The sequence below is a fragment of the Antechinus flavipes genome, chromosome 4 (assembly GCF_016432865.1).
Source record: "Antechinus flavipes isolate AdamAnt ecotype Samford, QLD, Australia chromosome 4, AdamAnt_v2, whole genome shotgun sequence".
In the NCBI taxonomy this organism is placed as follows: Eukaryota; Metazoa; Chordata; class Mammalia; order Dasyuromorphia; family Dasyuridae; genus Antechinus; species Antechinus flavipes.
In genome coordinates, this window is record NC_067401.1 from 436,227,402 (window position 1) to 436,248,461 (window position 21,060).

General features: G+C 35.4%; 1 protein-coding gene across 1 annotated transcript in view; it reads right to left on the minus strand.

Annotated features, from left to right (window-relative positions):
* Positions 1-21,060, minus strand: part of ADGRL4 (adhesion G protein-coupled receptor L4) — a 125,569-nt gene that overhangs the window by 59,013 nt on the left and 45,496 nt on the right. The window contains exon 3 of the mRNA XM_051999166.1: positions 1,444-1,596. Within this exon, the coding sequence (XP_051855126.1) occupies positions 1,444-1,596 (153 nt within the window). The remainder of the gene's footprint in view (positions 1-1,443; positions 1,597-21,060) is intronic.

Below are 21,060 nucleotides of genomic sequence, written 5' to 3' on the forward strand. Positions count from 1 at the left end.
TGTGTTGTCCACCTGCACTAGAATGTAAGTTCTTTTTTGGTAGATATCGTTTTTCTTTTGGCTTGTATTCATATTCCCAGTGCTTAGGCAGCTAAATGAAGTAAGTATGGAATCAACAAGAGGTGAGTTTACATTCTCAGACACAAGTTGTGTGATGTGAGACAAGTCATTCACCCTCTTTTTGCCTCCATTTTCTCAACTATAAAATGGGGATGATGATAGCATCTAGCCCACTGGATTGTGACAACCAAAAAGATGATATTTGTAAAGTCCTTAGGATAATAGCTGGTACATAGTAGGTACTTAATTAATGCTTATTTCCTTCCCACTGCCTAGCTTAGAATAAGTATTTAAATGCCATATTATCTCTTTCCCTTATCTCTCTCTGTCTCTCTGTCTCTCTCTCTCCCCCTCTCTTTTCTTCTCTTTCTCTGCTTGTCTTTGTCTCTGTCTCTCTTTTCCTCCTCCTCCTCCTGCTTCTCCTCCTCTCTCTTTTTTAAATAGTGGGGCTATCACCTCCTTCTTCATCGAAATTATGTCTGCCTTTCTTTAATGCAATCCAAGATCACAGTTTTTCTTGGCTTCCACAACACAGTGATGAATCATATTCAGTTTATAGTCCACTAAAAAAAATCCCCAGATTTTTTTTGGATAAGCTTCTGTTAAGATATTACTCTTCCATCTTATACCAATGAAACTGATTTTTTTGAACCCAAGAATTCAGTATGAATTCATTTGTATTTCATCCCTGTACTCTCTAGCTGTCATTACCTTTCTGGATTTCAAAAATGTTAAAGAACAAAAACCAAGGTAGAAATCCCTAAGGCACTTTACTGGGGACTCTAGTCAACATGAGATGGAAGCATTAGCAATCAGTCTGTACCATGACCAGTTCAGCTATTCAACAAATTCTTTGTTCTCTAGTCAATAGCACAGTGCCTGGTACATAATATATACTATATGAATGCTCCCTTCCCTTCCTCTTAGACCAGTATGAGAAACTTTATCAAGCATTTTGTTAAAATCTAGTGGTTGGGTGGCCATTTGTTGTATATGTTATAGCAGAATTTATTAGTGTGGGTCTATCAACTTTTTTTTTTAAATTTTGTAATCCTATCTCAGTATAATTGGTTTCCTTTTCAATCTCATATATTTTATTTTGTCTGTTTAAAAACATTCTGAGAAAGGGTCCAAGGGCTTGAAGTACTAAAAACTCATAACCCCTAAAAGATGAAGAATTTCCGTTATTTGGGATATTCTTCTGGTCAGATTTCCTGTGTTTTTAATGCTTAGAAATTTTATTAAACAGTGCCATATTGACAGGAAATCTCTGACATATTTTACAAGTAGGCACAAGGAAGATCTGACTCAGTTTCTATCAAATTAATCTATCTTATAAGTAAGACTTGTGTGAAATAAACCATTTTTAAAAACACAACTTACCTATACAAGTAGTTCCATCATTAGTCACAAACTTGTTTTGGGAGCTGCTGGATGTAAAGCCAGGTGCGCACATGCAGAAATAACTCCCCTCTGTATTAGTGCAGTTGGCATTCTCACCACAAAGCTGGGTAGAGTTTTCACACTCATTATCATCTGGAAAATATCAATTGAAAGATCATGTTATTCTTAATTCAGAAAATATATTATTTGAACATAATTGAAGGTGTGCCCTATTATTTTGCAAAATCTTAATCAGATGATTTAAATTGTTGGAAATTCAGAATAAAAAGCAGAGAAAATTATAACTATACGCAGATAAGACAAGGTGAACCTAGAAAATCTAAGATAATATTGGAGAAATTAAATGAAATTATTAATAGCTTCTGTAAAGTGACAGAATAAAAGTGAAACACTCAAAAATCACCAGTATTTCATATAATATTAACAAAACCTAGAAAAAAGCAACAATAGAAATTTGATTAGGTAGACTTACCAAATACATAGAATATCTGAGAGTTAATTGATCAAGAGATATGTAAGATTTATGCAAATGCATCTAAAATAAACACCAAAATGGACGAAAAAGATGAAAAAGTAGGGCTCAGTAAAGGGGAAAATTGTTCTAGGTTCATGATTCTGCTAAAAGTTAGCATTCACATAGACCTTTTGGATTCGCAAAATGCTTTTGATTCTCTAAACAACTCTGTGAAGTAAATACTATCATTATCCTCATTTTAAAGTTAAAGAAATGCAGGCCAAGAAAGTTTAAGGAATTTGGCTTATACAGCTAGTAAGCATTCGAGATAGGATTTGAATTCAAATCTCGATTCTGAGACCAACACTATCCATTGTACCACACCACACCGATATAATAAACTTGGCAATACTACCTAAGGTGATTTATAGACTGAGTGGACATAGCCTAGTGCTTAGCACATACCACATACTTAATAAACAGTTTTTAGATTTATTCATTCAATTTCTATAAAGTGGCAAAAAACAAAGAACAATCCAAGGAGTTGACATGAATGGGTTGGGAAAACATGATGCAGCAGACATAAAACACTTTTAAATAAATTTGGTGCAGAAATGAAGGAGATAAATTAGAAACTAATTTGGGGTAGAAGACTCAAGGAAAGTGTCTTTTTTTTAAGATGAGGGAGGCTAAATCTAGGTGTAAAAAGGGGGACTGACTTAAGGGAGCTGTAATGGATATGATCAAAAGTAAAGTATAAGGCAAATACTTAACTTCTGTAACATACCACTGCAAGTCCTGAAATGGGATGGAGACTTGATTATATTATGTTCACAAATAAGATTAAGACTATAGATGAGACTGACATATTACTTTTAGCAAGGGTCAGTATTCCATTTTCCTTTCAGATAGATAGGAAAGAGGAAGAGTGGGAGAAGAGATAGAAAAGTTATATGGCTTGGTGGATAGAGCTTCCACTGTAGACTTAGGATTGAGTTCAAATCCATCCCCAGATACTTAATACTTACTAACTGTGTGATTCTATGTAAGTCACTTAGTCCTGATTGCCTTGCCAAAAAAGAAAAAGAAAAGAAAAAGTTATAAAGTTATATAGAGAGGAGATTGGAGGATCTCAAGATGAACTTCTCACTACAAGAGAAGGTAAGGTCATTTACTGTGAATGCAGAAAAGAAGAAATAGAATCTTGTGATGTCCTATTAAGATGAGCTATAAGGACAATTACATTTATCCCCAGGCAATTATTTTTGGTCCTGGGAAGTTTGCAAAACAAACAATAATTGCTGCCTTTCCTCCCCCTGCCAAAAAAAAAAAAAAAAAAAGTCTGTTCTTTCCCTTAGAACCAGTCTTGGCCACTCAAACTCAGAAGGAAACAGAGACTAGAGTTAGTTCCCATTAGTATTATCTATGCTAATGTAATTAATCTAGAAGTAATAATCTAGGACTGTCACTGCTTCTACTCAGTTCATTCTCACCACAGTTCTCACCTTCTATGATATCTTTTGACCTATCAGTTTTGCTTCACTTGGGGCTGTCAGCTTCCATGTTAAGCCAGGCTCTTCTTGTTACTCATTACTTTCTTTCACTAACCTAATTCTTTCCCTTTCTCCTCACCAATTAAAAATGTTCTATTTCTCTAAAATTTCAAGAATACATTGAATAGATTTCTCCTTATCATCCTTTATGCCATGTCACACTTATTTGGGAATAAGTCTTATTCCCCAGTAGAATTTCAGGACCTCAAAAATGGGATACATTTTTTTTTATCTGCATTCCCAATGTTTACATTATATTTATTGCTAACATGTAGGTCACTCTAAAGTTTGCAAAACACTGTGCACAGTTTATCTTATTTGATCATCACAAGAACACTCTGGCAAATGGGCTATTATTTTTCCCTTTTACAGATGAGGAAACTAAGACAGTGTGAAATTAAGTGATTCATCTAAAGCTACACGACTAGTAAGTATCTGAGGCATATTTGAACTCAGGCCTTCCTGACATTAAGTCCAATATGCCATACACTAGTTGTGGGTTAACTAGTTCCCGGGTTAAGAAGTATTTTTACATTAAATTGAATCAGTGCTATTAGGCTCATTGTTCTTTAGGGGAAAAAAGAATTGTAATGGCTTGAAAGTGACATTCATTCCTTCATTTAAAAATACTTCTTAAATTTTCAAAGTGCAAGACATTGAATTAGATTTCCAACTTAGATCTTTGCTAAAGCATTTTAAAACTACAACTTCTTTATTTTGTTTTAAAATTTCAATGATATTTTATTTTTCTAATTATGTGTAAAGATAAAATCACAATTTTTTTATTAGTTAATATCATGAGTTATTTTTTAACAAACTTCTGGTATCAAGTCTACAACTCTTCTGAAAGCCTTTAAATTTTGGTAGGATTAACCAAAGCTCACTTTCCCTCTGTACAACTATGAGAGCCAAAAGCCACCTCCATAAAATTATGAAATGTCAGGGCAAGACTTTAGGCACCATAGTCAATAGAAAGAAGAATTAGACCCTAACAGCAACATAGAGTGGTGGAGACAATGGGGGATTTGTGAGTCAGGTTACTAGGTTGAATCCTGGTTCAGATATCTAGCTGTGTGACCTTGGGCATGTCACTTAAATCTTAGCATTGGTTTCTACAACTATAAAAAAATGAAGATCCCTCTGTTATTCCTTCCTCCCTTCCCCCTCCTTTTCTCCCTCCTTCCCTTCCCTCCCTCCTCCCTCCCCCTTCCTTCCCTTCCTCCCTCCCTTCCCTTCTTCCTTTCCTTCCCTCCCTTCCTCCCTTCCCTCCCTCCCTTCCTTCCCTCCCTTCCTCCCCTCCCTCCCTTCCTTCCCTCCCTTCCTCCCCTCTCTTCCTCCCTTCCTTCCTCCCTTCCTTTCCTCCCTCCCTCCTTTCCTTCCTCTCTTCCTTCCTTTCCTTCCTTTCCTTCCCTCCCTCTCTCCCTTCCTTCCTTCCTTCCTTCCTTCCTTCCTTCCTCCTTCCTTCCTTCCTTTCCTTCCCTTCCTTCCTTCCTTTCCTCCCTTCCTCCTTCCTTCCTTCCTTCCTTCCTTCCTTCCTTCCTTCCTTCCTTCCTTCCTTCCTTCCTTTCCTTCCTCCCTTCCTTCCTTCCTTCCTTCCTTCCTTCCTTCCTTCCTTCCTTCCTTCCTTCCTTTACCTTCCTTCCTTCCTCCTCCTCCCTCCCTCCCTCCCTTCCTTCCTCCCTCCCTCCCTCCCTTCCTTTCCTTCCCTTCCTTCCTTCCTTTCCTCCCTCCCTCCCTCCCTCCCTCCCTTCCTTCCTTCCTTCCTTCCTCTTCCTTCCTTCCTTCCTTCCTTCCTTCCTTCCTTTCCTTCCCTTCCTTCCTTCCTCCCTCCCTCCCTTCCTTCCTTTCCTTCCTCTCTCCCTCCTTTCCTTCCTTTCCTTCCTCCTCCCTTCCCTCCCTTCCTTCCTTTCCTTCCCTCCCCCCTCCCTCCCTCCTTTCCTTCCTTTCCTTCCTCCCTCCCTCCTTTCCTTCCTTCCTTCCCTCCCTCCCTTTCTTTCCTTCCCTCCCTCCCTTCCTTCCCTTCCTTCCTTTCTTTCCCTTCCTCCCTCCCTCCTTTCCTTCCTTTCCTTCCCTCCCTCCCTCCCTTTCTTTCCTCCCTCCCTCCCTCCCTTTCTTTCCTCCCTCCCTTCCTTCCTTCCCTCCCTCCCTCCCTCCCTCCCTTTGTTCCCTTCCCTCTCTCCCTTCCTTCCTTCCTTTCTTTCCCTCCCTCCCTTCCTTCCTTTCTTTCCCTCCCTCCCTCCTTCCTTCCCTTCCCTCCCTCCCTCCCTTTCCCTCCCTCCCTCCCTTCATTCCCTTCCCTCTCTCCCTTCCTTCCTTCCTTTCTTTCCCTCCCTCCCTCCTCCCTCCCTCCCTCCCTCCCTTCGTTCCCTTCCCTCTCTCCCTTCCTTCCTTCCTTTCTTTCCCTCCCTCCCTCCCTTCCTTCCTTTCTTTCCCTCCCTCCCTCCCTTCCTTCCCTTCCCTCCCTCCTTCCCTCCCTCCCTTCGTTCCCTTCCCTCCCTCCCTTCCTTCCTTCCTTCCCTCCCTCCCTCCCTCCCTCCTTTCTTTCCTTCCTTCCCTCCCTCCCTCCCTCCCTCCCTCCCTTCGTTCCCTTCCCTCCCTCCCTTCCTTCCTTCCTTCCCTCCCTCCCTCCCTCCTTTCCTTCCTTCCTTCCCTCCCTCCCTCCTCCTCCCTTCCTTCCTTCCTTCCCTCCCTCCCTCCCTCCCTTCTTTCCTTCCTTTCCTTCCCTCCCTCCCTCCTTCCTCCTTTTCTTCCTTCCTTCCTTCCTTTCCTCCCTTCCTCCCTCCCTCCCTTCTTCCCTTCCTTTCCTTTCCTCCCTCCCTCCCTCCCTTCTTCCCTTCCTTCCTTCCTTCCTTCCTTCCTTCCTTCCTTCCTTCCTTCCTTCCTTCCTTCCTTCCTTCCTTCCTTCCTTCCTTCCTTCCTTCCTTCTTTCTTACCTTCCTTGCCTCCCTCTCTCCTGAGTATTCCAAGAATGTGATCAGTCTTTCATCTTGGGGAAATGTGTTCAGCAAGTAACCCAGCTTTGGATTTGAATGAAATCTGAATTAGTTTTAAAGTCAGAACTCAGGCTATTAAACAAATGCAAAATTATGCATAGAAATCAAGATAAAGAGGGGACATTTAAAAGGTAAATTCCTAATTTAATATTAGATCATAATGTGAGGAGAAAATATCTAAATTGACATAACAAAGGATTATACCTTTAAAAACATAAATGACTAAATATAAGGAGATCCATCTTATTTAAACGGCCATTCATCATTTTCTAACACTAAAAATGTTTGTCATGTTTTAAAATGTAAATTTTATATTTAGTTTCTATGCAATTTATAACTATCAAATATCAATGTGGAAAGAATTAATGAATAACTAATCATTCAATCAAAGGAAATTTTTGTTCAACAGGCTATTCAAAGTCTCTCCATATATATAACTCTTTATTTTTAATTTTTCATGGAGAAAGGACAGCATTAGGAAAAAGGGAAAGGTCATTCCTATTCTAGGTGTAAATTAAAGTTTTTTTTTTTTTTTGCACAGTATTTGAAATGATTATTTTATTATAATTCAGTTTCAATTAGCACCTCCTATTTTATTATGCATGGATACATTTCTTTAAACATAAGTAAGAAAATAACTTAATAATGTAATCATTTATGAAATTGGGATACTAATTTTATCAACTTGGATCCAATTTATTAACTGGAATAATGATAATTTTATAAAAAATACAAAACATTCTAATCAAAACCAATTTTTATATACAAACATTTTCTTAGTTTTGGAAAGAGAAAACAACTATCTGTGACTGACATAGCAGAGATGAAAACTGTTTTTCTGCATTCAAAATATACACTGAAAAGTACATAATATGCAATTCACTTTACTATAAATAATGCTCAAGCTTTAGATGAAAGAAATTTTTCTGTCCATTTTATGGCAGTCATTTAACTGAAAATTGGCATTTACTTGGGGATATCAGATTTTAGAGTGTTCAGAGAAACAGTGTGGGAATCCCTGACTTAGTATTGTAAAGTTTAAGTTGGATCAAAAGGGATGGAATAGATCCTTCTGAGAGTGAAATTCTGATCTCACAAACACAAATGATTATTATTTGGAAGAAAAGGTATTTTGCTGGGAGGATGATGGTACCTTTTCTTTGGGAGAAGTAGAGATCCCTCAACAAATTCAAATTTAAAGCAAAAGGAGGATTACACAAGATGGGAGCAAAGGAAGATGACTGAAGAAGACTTCCGAAAAATGGCATAGTGTTATAAGTTAACAAAAGAATATGGAGCTCGGGATAAAGTTTGGAGGATTAATTAGTGGTAATAATAACAGTTTACATTTACACAGGAGCAGCTGGATGGCACCATAGTGCATACAGTGCTGGGTCTGGAGTTGGGAAAACTACCTGAGTTCAAATCTAACCTCAAACACTAATTAGCTATGGGATCTTGGGCAAATCACTTAACCTGTTTGCCTCAGTTTTTCCTTTTTTTTTTGTGAAATGAGCTGGCAAAGGAAATAATTGATGGAGATACTAGTGAATCCTGTAGAACCCTCTCAGAATAATGATTAACTGCATAAAATAAAATACACAGGAGAATAAAGAAACCAATTATAGCAAAATAAAAATATCAAAATATTAAAAAAAAACTAAATGTATAAATATAGACTGAAAATCTTGGATTAGAGAGAGGTTATGTTGAGGCATTTGTATCAGCAATCTATACTACCTCTGACCTGATTAATTCATTATTAACCTATGGATCCCTCCAACCTTACATAGATATATATATATATATATATAGACCAAAAAGTGTCTGCAAGAAATTCTTTTTTTTTCCCCACCAGTTTCACAATAGGCAAATTGGCTACACTATATAATTATATATATATATATAATATAATTCACTATATATACTTACATACATGTATATATACATATATACATATATATATATATAGCTATATATGTCCCTATATCTATTGAGAAGTTATGGAATCACCTCCAGTTTCAAAATTAGGAGAACCAGAATAAGTGGTTCCAAGAGCCTAAGCTTCAGTTAGCACATTTGAACAGTGAGAACAATAATACTTGTATGACCTCCCAGAGTTTTGTGAGGCAAACTCTTCAGAAACCTTAATTCATTAAATGACTGAGCTATACAGAAATCAGGTGACTATTTCATTTGCAAACTTTCCAATATTCCAGAACTGAACAGAAACTGAAAATAATTTTACTCCAATTGGGCATAGATTCAGTCACTCAATTACTCAAATATTTATTGAGTTCCCAAGTGTGAATTTGGTTCTACCCAGAGATAAGTAAAATTTAATCAGAAAGACAAAGTTTCTGCCCTGTGATCAGAGTTCATATTCTAAAAGTAAGTTAACATAGGAACATGTAATTGAGTTATTAAAAAAAAAAACTGCTGGAAAAGTTTTGTATAGTTTTATTACATATATATGTACATATATATCATATCCATTCCCATATATTCCTAAATTTAGGTTATTTCACAGTAAAATCCTGGGAGGAGTTCGAATTGACTTTAAAAGAAATTGTGCACTCAGATCAGTTATGGGTAATATGAAGGAAGATGAGAATTGGATCCCCTGTGAATTTTACCTGTAGAGGTGATATACAGAAAAAAGAGGTATACTGAGAAAGGATGCAAACCAGACCCGAGATGGAAGTCTCAGGAGGCTTTTCCTGAGTCAAGAAGTGGTAATGAACCAGTTTCCATTACCTAACTGAATATGTTTATAAAAATAAATTAATATACTGAGAGGTTAAGTGCCTTACTAAAAAAAGAAAAAAGTCAAATGAAGAAGAAAAAGAAAGAAAATCCTGTCATTGACTCCCTGCCTCCTCAACTTTGTGATTTGAAGCCAATCACTTAACCTCTTAGCTCCCTTATCTACAAATTGGGGCTAATGATGCTTTTCCTTTTCTACCTCCCACCCTTCCAGACATGTTATGCGAATTAATTAGTTAATAGTCTATTTCTCATTTTTCTCCATAACCTATAGAGCTTATCTGAGAGAAGACTCCTTATTGAATTTTAAAGTAACAGAGATAGACAATGATGTCTTGGAGGGGAAAAAATGTAATTGCTAATTACAGAGAATCTTTAACTTTTTCAATAGCTAGGTTCAAATATTTAAATTTCCAGCAGAGTGGTACATTACTGTAGTTTCAACATGGGAATTTTAATTCCTCAGTCACAGTTTTATCTACTGTTTTCCAGCCTGAATCATATGGTTTTGCTACTAGATCTCTACAACAGCTCTTTTAATTTTTTGGTGGCAATCTAGGATAATAAAGTTTCAATTAGAATATGACTTAGGAAATTTAGTATGGTATATTTGATATGACTTAAAACTTTCAAGTTATGTGTAATTCAACTAGTAAGAAAAACTATTTTAAGATGAAAATAGCATCTGTTTCAAGGAAAAATTAAAGATCACTTATGAGGCTTTTAATGGTCTTCTATGAGTGGGACCACACTTAATGAATATGCTGAAATCAGTTTGCAATAAGTTTTAAGAGTCAATTGTGAAATTTTCTATAAGACAATTTGCACTTTGGAAATTAGTAAATGCTACATTTCAAGGCTTGACTTATTATTTTCTTGATTGTATAGAATTTTAAAAGTGATGGAGAAAATGTTAATAATTCGGGTTAAACTTAAAAGTGTGTCATGTATTTTCAGAGATGGTTGTTAAATCTTTATTAGTATCTCACCTGCCTCCCACAATGTATTCAGTGTTTCAACTAAACTAGATTATTCAATATTAATGAGCTCATTTAATGTTTTCTTCTCCATTGGAACTTGGATCTTTCACCATCCCCTTTGCTTGCTGTGTGCTCACTTTCCTGCATTATTTCTGCCTAGCAATATCTGAACTCTCCTTCAGTTCCTGTTTAATGTGCCAACTGTTCAGATTTTTACTATTATGCCAAGTGTTTCATTAATCCTTTTTGTGACTGATCCCTTTATCTTAGCATCGTTTTCTTCCAAAGTCTTATAGTTTTGTTAGGACCTATGCAATGGCACCTGGTGCATTTGGTCTTGTCTTTTAAATTCATATGTGCAGATGGCATTTCATCAACTAGATTATAAACTCATTGTGTTAAGGTTATGTATCCTTCATATTTGTATTTTTCTTTGTGCTTGGCATAGTAGCTTATATATAGTAGGTATTCAAAAATATGTTGGATGAATAAATAAATTTGTTTCCATAAAAAAAATTAGCTAGCTAAGAAGTTACATGCTTAAGGGCAAGAAATGTTAATGCTTGTCATTTAGCAGTTATTTTATGTGGGGTTGGATCTGTAGAGAATTGCTGCATTTTCTATCTAAACTCAACAAATATTTATAACTATGTGCAAGTACTTTGCTTGGTATTGGAGATGCAAAGCCCTGGAATATTTCCTACTCTCAAGGATTTTACATTCTATGCAGGAGGATATAGCATGTCTATAAGTAAATATGATAAAATGAAGGCTATGATGGAATTAAAAGAAACATCCAACAACTTCTTTAAGAACAAATGGCACTGTATTAACTTCATTTCCTTTTATTACCAAGTGACAATGGTAGATCAGGAGAATGTAGATATGGTTTACAAAAAATTTAATAAGGTATTAATCAAGTCCATCATGCAATGATCATAAAACAGAGAGAAGAATCATTCCACACTTGATAGACTCCCATTCTCTTTTTTCTACTTAACTACTAGAATATTACTAACTGGGTAAAATACAAAAGGGGTTTAATAGGCAAAGAGAGAAATTATTAAATGTTTAACATCAAAAATCCAGAATAGGGCAAATTGAAGGTGACCAAAAATAGCAATAGTCAATGCTGGAGGGGTTGGGGAAGACAGACACCAGCAAAGAATTTCAAAGTTTTTGCATCCCTCTCCAGCAATTTGAATAAAAACAGAGTTGGTGAATCAAACCTGAAGATTATCCAAAGCTAGGATGAGTTACTAACATATTAGATGAAACAATCAGGATTCAAAAATATCTTGACCTATCCTGGGTCAAATCCAGTCTAATAGCATTTAATAGGGATAATTTTTAGTTTTTGAATTGGATTGAAAAAAAAATAAACCTTGCTAGAAAATTGAGACAAGAATGGGCAGTAGGTTCCTTCTCCCACCCAAATTTGTATCTAAGGGTTTTAACACAATGAAAACTCAGGATACATCAGTATTCAGGTACAATGATGTATAACATTTTACGGTACCTTAAGATTTGCAAAGCATTTTACACAGATTATTTCAATCTTATTACAACCTTATGAGGTGAGTGTTATTGTTATCCCCATTTAACAAATGAGGAACCCAAGACCGAGAAAATTAATGATTTTTTCAGGGTCACTCAGGAAGCAATTGTTTGAGGCAGAATTTGAAGTTGAGTCTTTCTGATTCCAAGTAGATCATATCTACTCCACTACTCGGCTGTCTCATATACATATATAATATGTGTATGTACTTGTAAAGAAATTATATATATATCTATATATAATACATACATACACACATATATACACACATATAGTTATATAGACAGCTAGCATTATTCATATAGGTATATTCCATGTTCTCAACCTTTGTGTTCATGATTTTTCCATTTTTCATTATAACGATCTTTTTTTTTTTCCTGAGGCAATTGGCATAGAGTGACTTGCTCAGGGTCACACAGCTAGAAAGTGTCAAGTGTCTAAGGCCAGATTTGTACTCAGGTCCTCCTGATTTCAGGGCTGGTGCTGTCTCCACTGCACCACCTAGCTTCCCCAGTAACTTGACTAACTTTTTGGGGAAAATATGTTCTACCATGGGTTTTTAGGTTCCTTCAGTATTAAATATGTACATATGTCTTCTCATGTTTGTTATTTCTCACTAGAATAATTTTCAATTAAAGTATGATTTCTATTTTTAACCAACCCCTAGTTGATGGATCCCAATTCTATTTCCCATATTTTACTACCAGAGTATTACTACAAATATGACTCTGGTTCTTGTCTTTGACTTTCTTGAGGCATATACTAAGACGTGAAATCTCTAGGTCAAAAAATATGAAGTTGAATCACACTCTTGTGTAAGACTGGAAAATCGTATATGAACTAATGGTAAGTGAAATGAGCAGAACCAAGAGAACATTGTACACAGCAACAACAACATTATTTAATTATCAACTGTGAGGAACCTGGCTCTTTTCAACAATGATGTGATTCAATACAATTCCAATAGATTTGTAATGGAAAGCCATCCATGTCCAGAGAACTATGAAAAGTAATTATTTAAATTGAAAGAACTAGATGATATAATAGTTCTCAAAATGTGGTGCAGTGAATCCTGGAGGGTCTCTGAAATCCTTTCAGAGGGTCTACACATTCAAAATTAGTTTTTTTTTCTATTTATGATAAATATCTATTATGTAACCCATATAAACAAAAACTCTTTGGACATATTCTCAATAGTTGTTAATACCCTAAAGATACTGAGAAAAAGAGTGTGAGAACCACTGATATAGTGGATAGAGTTCTGAGGCTAGAGTAGGAAGTACCTGAGTTCAAATTTGGTCTCAGACACTGATTGTATGACCCTGAGCATATCATTTAACCCTGCTTGCCTTAATTTTTTCAGCTTATTTTAGCTAGAGAAGGAAATAGCAAACCATTCCAGTAAGTTTGCCAAGAAAAATCTCCTGGGGTTATGAAGAGTTAGACATGGCTGAAACCACTGAACAAAATTGTTGTACCATTTCACATATCAACAGAGTATCAGTGTAATCCTTCCGATATCGGCTTCATATTTTTTTGGTCATTGTTGGCATGACATTTTTCCTTACAGAAATTGCATTATTTTTTTAAAGTATGACATTCCTAGCACTACCTCTTTATTCCCCCCACCCAAGTCCCTTTGTTGTTATTATTACTGTTATTTTTCACATCATCTTGACAACTTTCTTCCAAATTAAGGATGGGATTCGGAATGACCTTTCCAAGCAAAGCAGGAATAGTTGCTGCAGTTTGCATTGGAGTTGCAAACCATGCTAATGAAGCATGATGGGTGATCACCATTAATATGTGATTGTACTTTGATTCTGTTCACGATGAGATTGAATTTTGCTAGTATGATCAGACACTGGCACCCTAGGATCTGAACAACCATTTAGCTTGTATTCCATTTTCCAACCTATTGACTGCAGACTGGGAAAATTAATTAAAAATGGGATGAGCTTCCTCTCCCTTCTCCAGTGAGTGTTATGCCACTGGAAATTTTCACATCCATCATAACAACTTAAAAGCTGCTGAGTTTGACAAGTGCCATTAGCCCTGCACACATTGTCCCTGTGACAAAACTGCCTGGAAGGCTTTATGAATCCTGTTCCTTCTAAATAAGATATCCCCTCCAGAGCCATTTTATCAGTAAGGCTCAATGATACCTTGGAGCCCAAACATAACTCCTTGTGTTAGGATCTGTTGGTCTCTTTCTAGGTGCATATATTTTGTGTGTTTACATGTGGGCTTATTAGAATGCTAAAATCTACATACACACACTTTTACTTGAGTAAAACAAGCAGAAGGAACACTGGTTGCTTTTCCTGATGTTTATAAAACACATAGCTGATTCTAATTCCTCACATTTGTCACTTCTCATTGAATAATATTCAATTACATTATGATTTCCATTTTTAATCATTCCTCACTTGATAGACAACCATTCTTTTTCCTGTACTTTTCTACCAGAGTATTACTAAGAATATGACTTTGGCTTTTGTCTTTGACTTCCTTGGGGCGTATGCAGTGAAGTGAAATTTCAGACAAGTCACATTATTGTGTAATAATGAAGTGATTATTTGTACTGAGACAGCTAGGAGTGTAGTGGATAGAGTGCTGGGGCGTAGTGAGGAAACCTTTAGTTCAAATATGACCTCAGATGTATGATGCTGGGCATATAATATTTCTGAAATTATTTGGTTGACTATAATAATCACAAATCATAATTATATAGGAGACATCAAAAGGCTAGAAGCCATGGGTTCAAATTTTGCTTCTAACATACATGCCACTTCGCTTCTTCATTCTCCAAGCAAAATTTGTAGATGGTGTTTCTTCATCTGGGAGTTTTCTTCTTCTTCTTTTTCTTTTTTGGTGAGAGAATCAGGATTAAGAGACTTGCTGAGGGTCACTCAACTAAGAAGTGGTAAATTTCTGAGGCTGTATTGAACTCAGATGACTTCATGAGTGATGTTTTATCCACTATACCAGCTAGCTGCCTTTTGGAAGGTTTTCTCATACCAATAAAACCAGAAATCCAGGCTCTCTCATATCCCTCTATTTACATACCAATTTAAAGTTGGTAAAACACTATTCATAGCACCTCTCTGAGGTAGATAGTACTAGGATTATATCCTCATATTTTCAGATGAAGACACAGATGAAGACACATAGACTATACAGGACTTGCCCATGATCACAAAGTTAACAATTTCACAGGTAAGATTTGAATTCAAATCCATCACTCTATCTGTGACATCACTATGCAGATACAAATACAAATAATGTCAATATTATCATAGTAAAGGCATTAACAGCAATCTAACACAAAACAAGCTAATATTAGAGTAAAGGTATTAGCAACAGTCTAACACAAAACATGTGAATATTATCCTAGTAAAGGCATTAGCAACAGTCTAACACAAAACACGTTAATATTATTTAATAAAGGCATTAGCAACAGTCTAAATATTGGAGGGGGTGAAATGCTGTAATGGAAAGAAGACTGGAATTTGGAGTCAAAGGACCTGAGCAAATGTTGTTTTATTTTTTATTTTTTTAAAAAACTCACTGACTATGTAATGTTGGATAAGTGAATTAGCCTGGAACTGTTTTTTTTTTTTTTTTTTTTTTTTTTATAATTTCTTTGAGTTTCTTTGAAACTTCTCAGATGCTTTCTGGGTCTAAAGCTCAAATCCCATTCCAGGTTGTTGTATTGTTATTTAAAACACTCACAAAAGTGTCATAAGTCATTTAAAATATAAAACTTTCTTTGATATTTATCTGGGAAAAGAGAATGGTTGGATGTGTGCAATGTGCACAGTGTGTTTTGTGTGTATTTTAGGGAGACTGAAAACAACTTGGATTTTCTGTGGCATAAATAGAGGTATCATTCTATAGTTTTCTACAATCTTTGTCAAATCTTCCTTCAAATATATACTACTCATGTAATCCAGGTCAAGTTATTTAACTTTTTACTGCCCCTACAACTCTCTAAAATTCTAAGGTATAAAATAGTTGCTGATATTAATTTTTAGATGAAATTTCCTGATCAGGAAACTGTCTGCATATCAATGAAATGGTAAATGTCTACACTAAAAACTGAGGCAGTAGAAATAAAGAAACCAAAGTTTCTTTATGTCTGTGACTGTTTTTGCTGTTTCTCCATTTTTTCATTTGTTGAATGAAGTACCAAGCACCACATCAGCTTTATCCCAATGCTAGAAATAAATATCTGTTGAATAAGGGGTAGGGGTATTATGGAAGATTCTGTGATTCTCTGACAAGATGTTATTGTTATTTTATACACTTGACTAACTCCTAAGGCAGGAATATGGAAAACAGACTCTAGGGATGTTATTAGTTCTTTTTTCCATATTGCTCACTGATCATTTTCACATTTTTGCTTTGATCCTTTCTGATTTATCATAAAAATATATTCTTCACAGGATTATATATTAATAATACTAAAATCTTTCATTATGTCACTTCATGTTAAATTCCTTCCAGAATTCCCCCATAAGATACATTCCAAAGGCCTTAGACAAGCATTCATATGTCTCCATAATTTTATCCTTGCCTGCCTTTCCATTCTTAAGTATCATTATTTTGCTATATGTATATATACACACAAATATATATGTAGTACATGTATACAAACACATTATACATATGTATGTATGTACATATATGAAATCATATACATATACATAAATATTCCAAGCAGACTTGCTTCCTCACTGTTCCCCAAAATATACTATCTATTCTCCCTTTGGTCATTAGCCCACTTAATGTCATTCCCCATCTGCTTGAATTCACACTCTCCTTACTACTTGGTAAAATATTTTTTATTTTAAAATTTTAAAATATTATAAAGCCCAATTCAAGTTTCATTTCTTCCTTTCTATTGGAACATAGGATTTAGGATTGAAAGAAACCTCTGAGGTGATCTAGATTTATTAAATCATTCATTAATTCATTTGCTCATTTGCAATGGAGGACTGGTCACTGAGTCCAGTTCTTATGAGCATGCATAAAGTGACATTGATGTAATTCTTTCTATGGAAAAGTGGGAGAGCCTTGCTTTCAGGTGAGTTCAGCTGACATGGAATGGAATGCCTTAGAAAAACTTTATAGCATATATAGAAATTCAGTCATTGGTTCTGGTCCCTTTACCATATAATATAGAGGACCCTCTTTGATTGGCTGCTACTGCCTAGGCAGAACTAAGAGTATTTTCAAAAAGTACTGCTCAGATCACATAATTGTTTATTTATACATCTTTTATTTCTTCTCTCTTTAAAAATGAGGTATTATCCTGAGATGTCAAGTATTTTGTTGTTCAGTTGTTTTAGGATAAGTCTGATTCTTTGGGATGCCATTTGAGGTTTCCTTGGTGAATATCCTGCGTGATTTGCCATCTCCTTCTCCAGCTCATTTTACAGATGAGGAAATTGAGGCAAACAGGGTTAAGTGATTTGTCCAGAATCACACTGCTAGTAAGTTTCTGACGCTAGATTTAAACTTGGGAAGATAAGTCTTCCTCAATTCAGACTTGGTACTCTATGCACTCTTGCACCACTTAGCTGCCCCAAATATTTTCGTCTAATACTGCAATCTAAGAATTAGGGTAGGGATTTGATTTGAGAATGAAGATTATTTTATTATTCATATTTGTTTCTCTAGGACCCAACAAAATGCCTGGAAAGAGTAGGGATTTAATTAATTCTTTTGGATTGATTTGTTATAATTCAAAGACCAAATGATTCTTCAGACCTCAAATAATAACTGTGTTGTATATTACTCATTTGCCACCTAATCAATTGCCTTCTGACATTTAGTTTGTCATTGGTTTCTCTTGTTCTTATTTATACATTTGACCATGTTGACACCTCTACTTATAAACTTCTAGTTGCTCCCTTTTGTCTGAGTAAAGTAAAACTCATTTGTCTGTCAGTACCATTCTCCCTTTGGAGGATATGCCATATTTTCTTTGTGCCTTTCAAATTTCTTTAATATATAATGTTTTATGTTATACTCAACTGAATTCAATTCAACAAACATTTATCATGAAACTATCATGGGATCAACATACTATTAGTGGATACTATCTAGAAAGAAATTTGAAATGATGTGAAGAAAGTGACTAAAAGATTAATACTCCTTGACTCAAGAGATCTCACTCCTAGGCATGAACAACAAGGAAGTCAAAAGAGAATGAGGAGTCCCATTTTCATCATCAAAATATTCATCTCTTTTTTGTAGTGACATTAGCATCTCTTTTTGTAATGATACATACAGGCCCACTTTATTCCATGTAGCTGCCAAAGGAGTCTCAAACATAAAGTATTTATTTACCCACTGATTGGTGAATAGCTAAACAAGTTGTGAAATAGACTACTACAATGTCATATTATTGATTCATTAGATACAATTAAGATGGGGAATTCAGAGAATCAAGGGAAGATATGTGAACTAATGTTGAGTGAAGGAATCAGTATCAGTAGAATTTTTTTTTTGGTGGGGGAAGTAATGAAACTGTGTAGGGGAGAATAGGGGGCTTAATTAAAAAAAATAAACATAATATAAAATAAACTAAAAAAAATCAATTAATTTTTTAAAAAAGAGATTACTATGTATAGGGTACCTGCTATAGATCCAGAGAATGAAAAGCCAAAAAAAGAAATATTCTTTGCTCTTAGGGACAAATTTCTGTTGGGAAAGTATTTGCAGAGGCTTGGGATATGTATGGCAAATATAGTCTGAGGGAGGTGAGAGGGCACAGGATATGTTCAATAATGGTGAATATGCTCCTCAGAATTCTGTCTCTTCCAGACCAACTAACATACCACATTTTCTCCATATTCTTCTGAATTATGAGCATATTCACAATATCTGACGAGATATAATATAGATGAGTGACATAGCTTGTGTAAATACATGGAAATGGGGGATGGGAGATAAAAGGTTGGGTTTGGTCCATTTTGGCTGAAATGTAGAGAATATATTGGAGAGAAATATATATTTTTTTAAAGTCAAAAAAGGTGTCATAGAGAAAACTTGCAGAGGATTAATATTGTTCCCACAAGGATCTGTGAGGGAGGAAAGATCATCTTATCTATGCTGTACAGGGTCTCAGCACCTGCAACACTCAAAGCTGAATATTAGAGGGGATTAATAAATATTTGTTGACTAAAAGCAACAAATAAAAACACTTTCTAATGCAGTTATTATTTGGTTTCCTAGATAACTTTTGTTTCCCGAGGCCAAGGGAGCAAATATGATTCTTTTCTGCATTCCAGAGAGATATCAGAAAAAAAACCTATAGTTTATTTGGGATTCTATAATATTCATTCACTGAATTTATGCATCAATAGATGGATAAATGAAATAATTTTATTAATTTTTACATTACATATTCTTGAAGATCCGAGGACCAGTTATTATGTTTGAAACTCCTTTGGCAACTACATAGAATAAAGTGGGCCTGTATGTTTCTCACAAATTGTTTCAAAGATCTCCCCGAACTTTAAAGGACTCTAAGAATCTGATCTATTTTTATTAGTTATCTGAAAATTGATGTAAACAAAATAATAATTTAGGTTTTTCAGAAAACACATATTATAGGCATTATTCAAATATAAATAATTTAGGCCAAGTATTGTAAATTTCCTCACACTGTTTTGATAAAATCCCACAAAAAATTACTCATCCCACTTATTCTCCACTGTCTCCTATTGGACTTCAGTGTAAATTTAATTTGCTGGCCTTTCTTAAAGACCAAATCACCTTAAGGCTACAAATCAGTATGCAACAGATTTCTTTAAAAATGATCACTTTTCCTCCCCACTCTCCCATGAAATAGTGTGTGATTTTCTTTGAATAAAGATTTTTTTTTTTATATCCATTGAATCTTCTTTGCTACTCAAAGAGCGTGTTGTTTTAAGGTTAGCATATGATGCAAGAAGGAACTGGATAGATTCCTAGCTCAGTCACTGGCTAGAAATCTGCCTTCTATATAAATCATTAAATCTCTCTGGGTCCCAGTTTCCTCATATGAAATTTGTATTAGACGATTCATCTATAGGTCAGTTCCTCTTAGCTCTAAATTATTTTCTCACAATACACACATGCATGTAATTAGACAGGGTGGTGTAGGAGGTAGAAAGTGTCAAGAAGACTCAGACTTAAAATCTTCTCCTGACCCCATTTTGGGTTTTTCTTGGCAAAGATAGTGGAATGGTTTTCCATTTAATTGTATAAATGAGGAAAAGAGACAGAGTTAAGTGACTTGCCCAGCATCAGATAGCTAATAAGTATCTGAGACCAGATTTGAACTCAGGAAGATGAATCTTCCTGACTCCTAGCCACTATATTACCTAGCTGCCCTTACTGGACTTATAGTAATTACTTAATATTTATTGATTGATTGAAGTAGTGGATCCACACCCTATCTCTTATTTTATATTGAGTTATTTATGTACCTCTCATAGAATGTAAACTTCCTGAGGTTTGGGATCCTTTCTTTTAGTGAGTGTATATAATAAATACTTGTTGAATTGAGTAAGTAGCTTCAAATTGCAGCAGAAACTTCAAGGAAGAGGAAGCTTAACCCTTATATACCCTTTTACAATTACATCATTACAGCATACTATGTATGTGTGAACAAGAGAATCATTACATCACCATAGTAAGTACTAAGTTTTTATGTGAACTAGATAACCATCATCTCATCAATTCCACTGAGTTAACCTTGTTTCAAGTCTACTTCTCCAGAGTTCCAGCCCTCTACACTCATTTTCCAAACTTTGTAAGGCTTTTCTAGTTTAGTCTTGGCAACTATTTTTAAAATTTACTTTAATGAAAACTTTTCTTTTTCCTGAATATTTTTGCTAACTGCAGACAGCTTCACTAGAGGAGAAATTAAGACATTCATCCCAGGTATTCATTGCAAATACTGTTCCCATTACCACTACTCAGTAGCAATACTTTCTTTGGTATTAGAAGCCAGAAGATATGGGGGTTCAAATCCCATCACTGACATGGGCTTTTTATATGGGCAAGTTATTTAATTTCTCTTGGTTTTAATTTTCTTACCTATAAAATTTGAAGGGAGTAGGGTAAAATGGAAAAGAGGAGTAGATTTAAAGCCGTGGAATCATAGATTTAAAGCTAGAAAAGGCTTCTGAGCTTGTTCCATTCTCTCCCCTCATTTCAGAGATAATGAGGAAACTAAGGTGCAAGAGAGGATCATAAGCATTAAATGTCTATGTGGGGAATTACAGAGCTAATA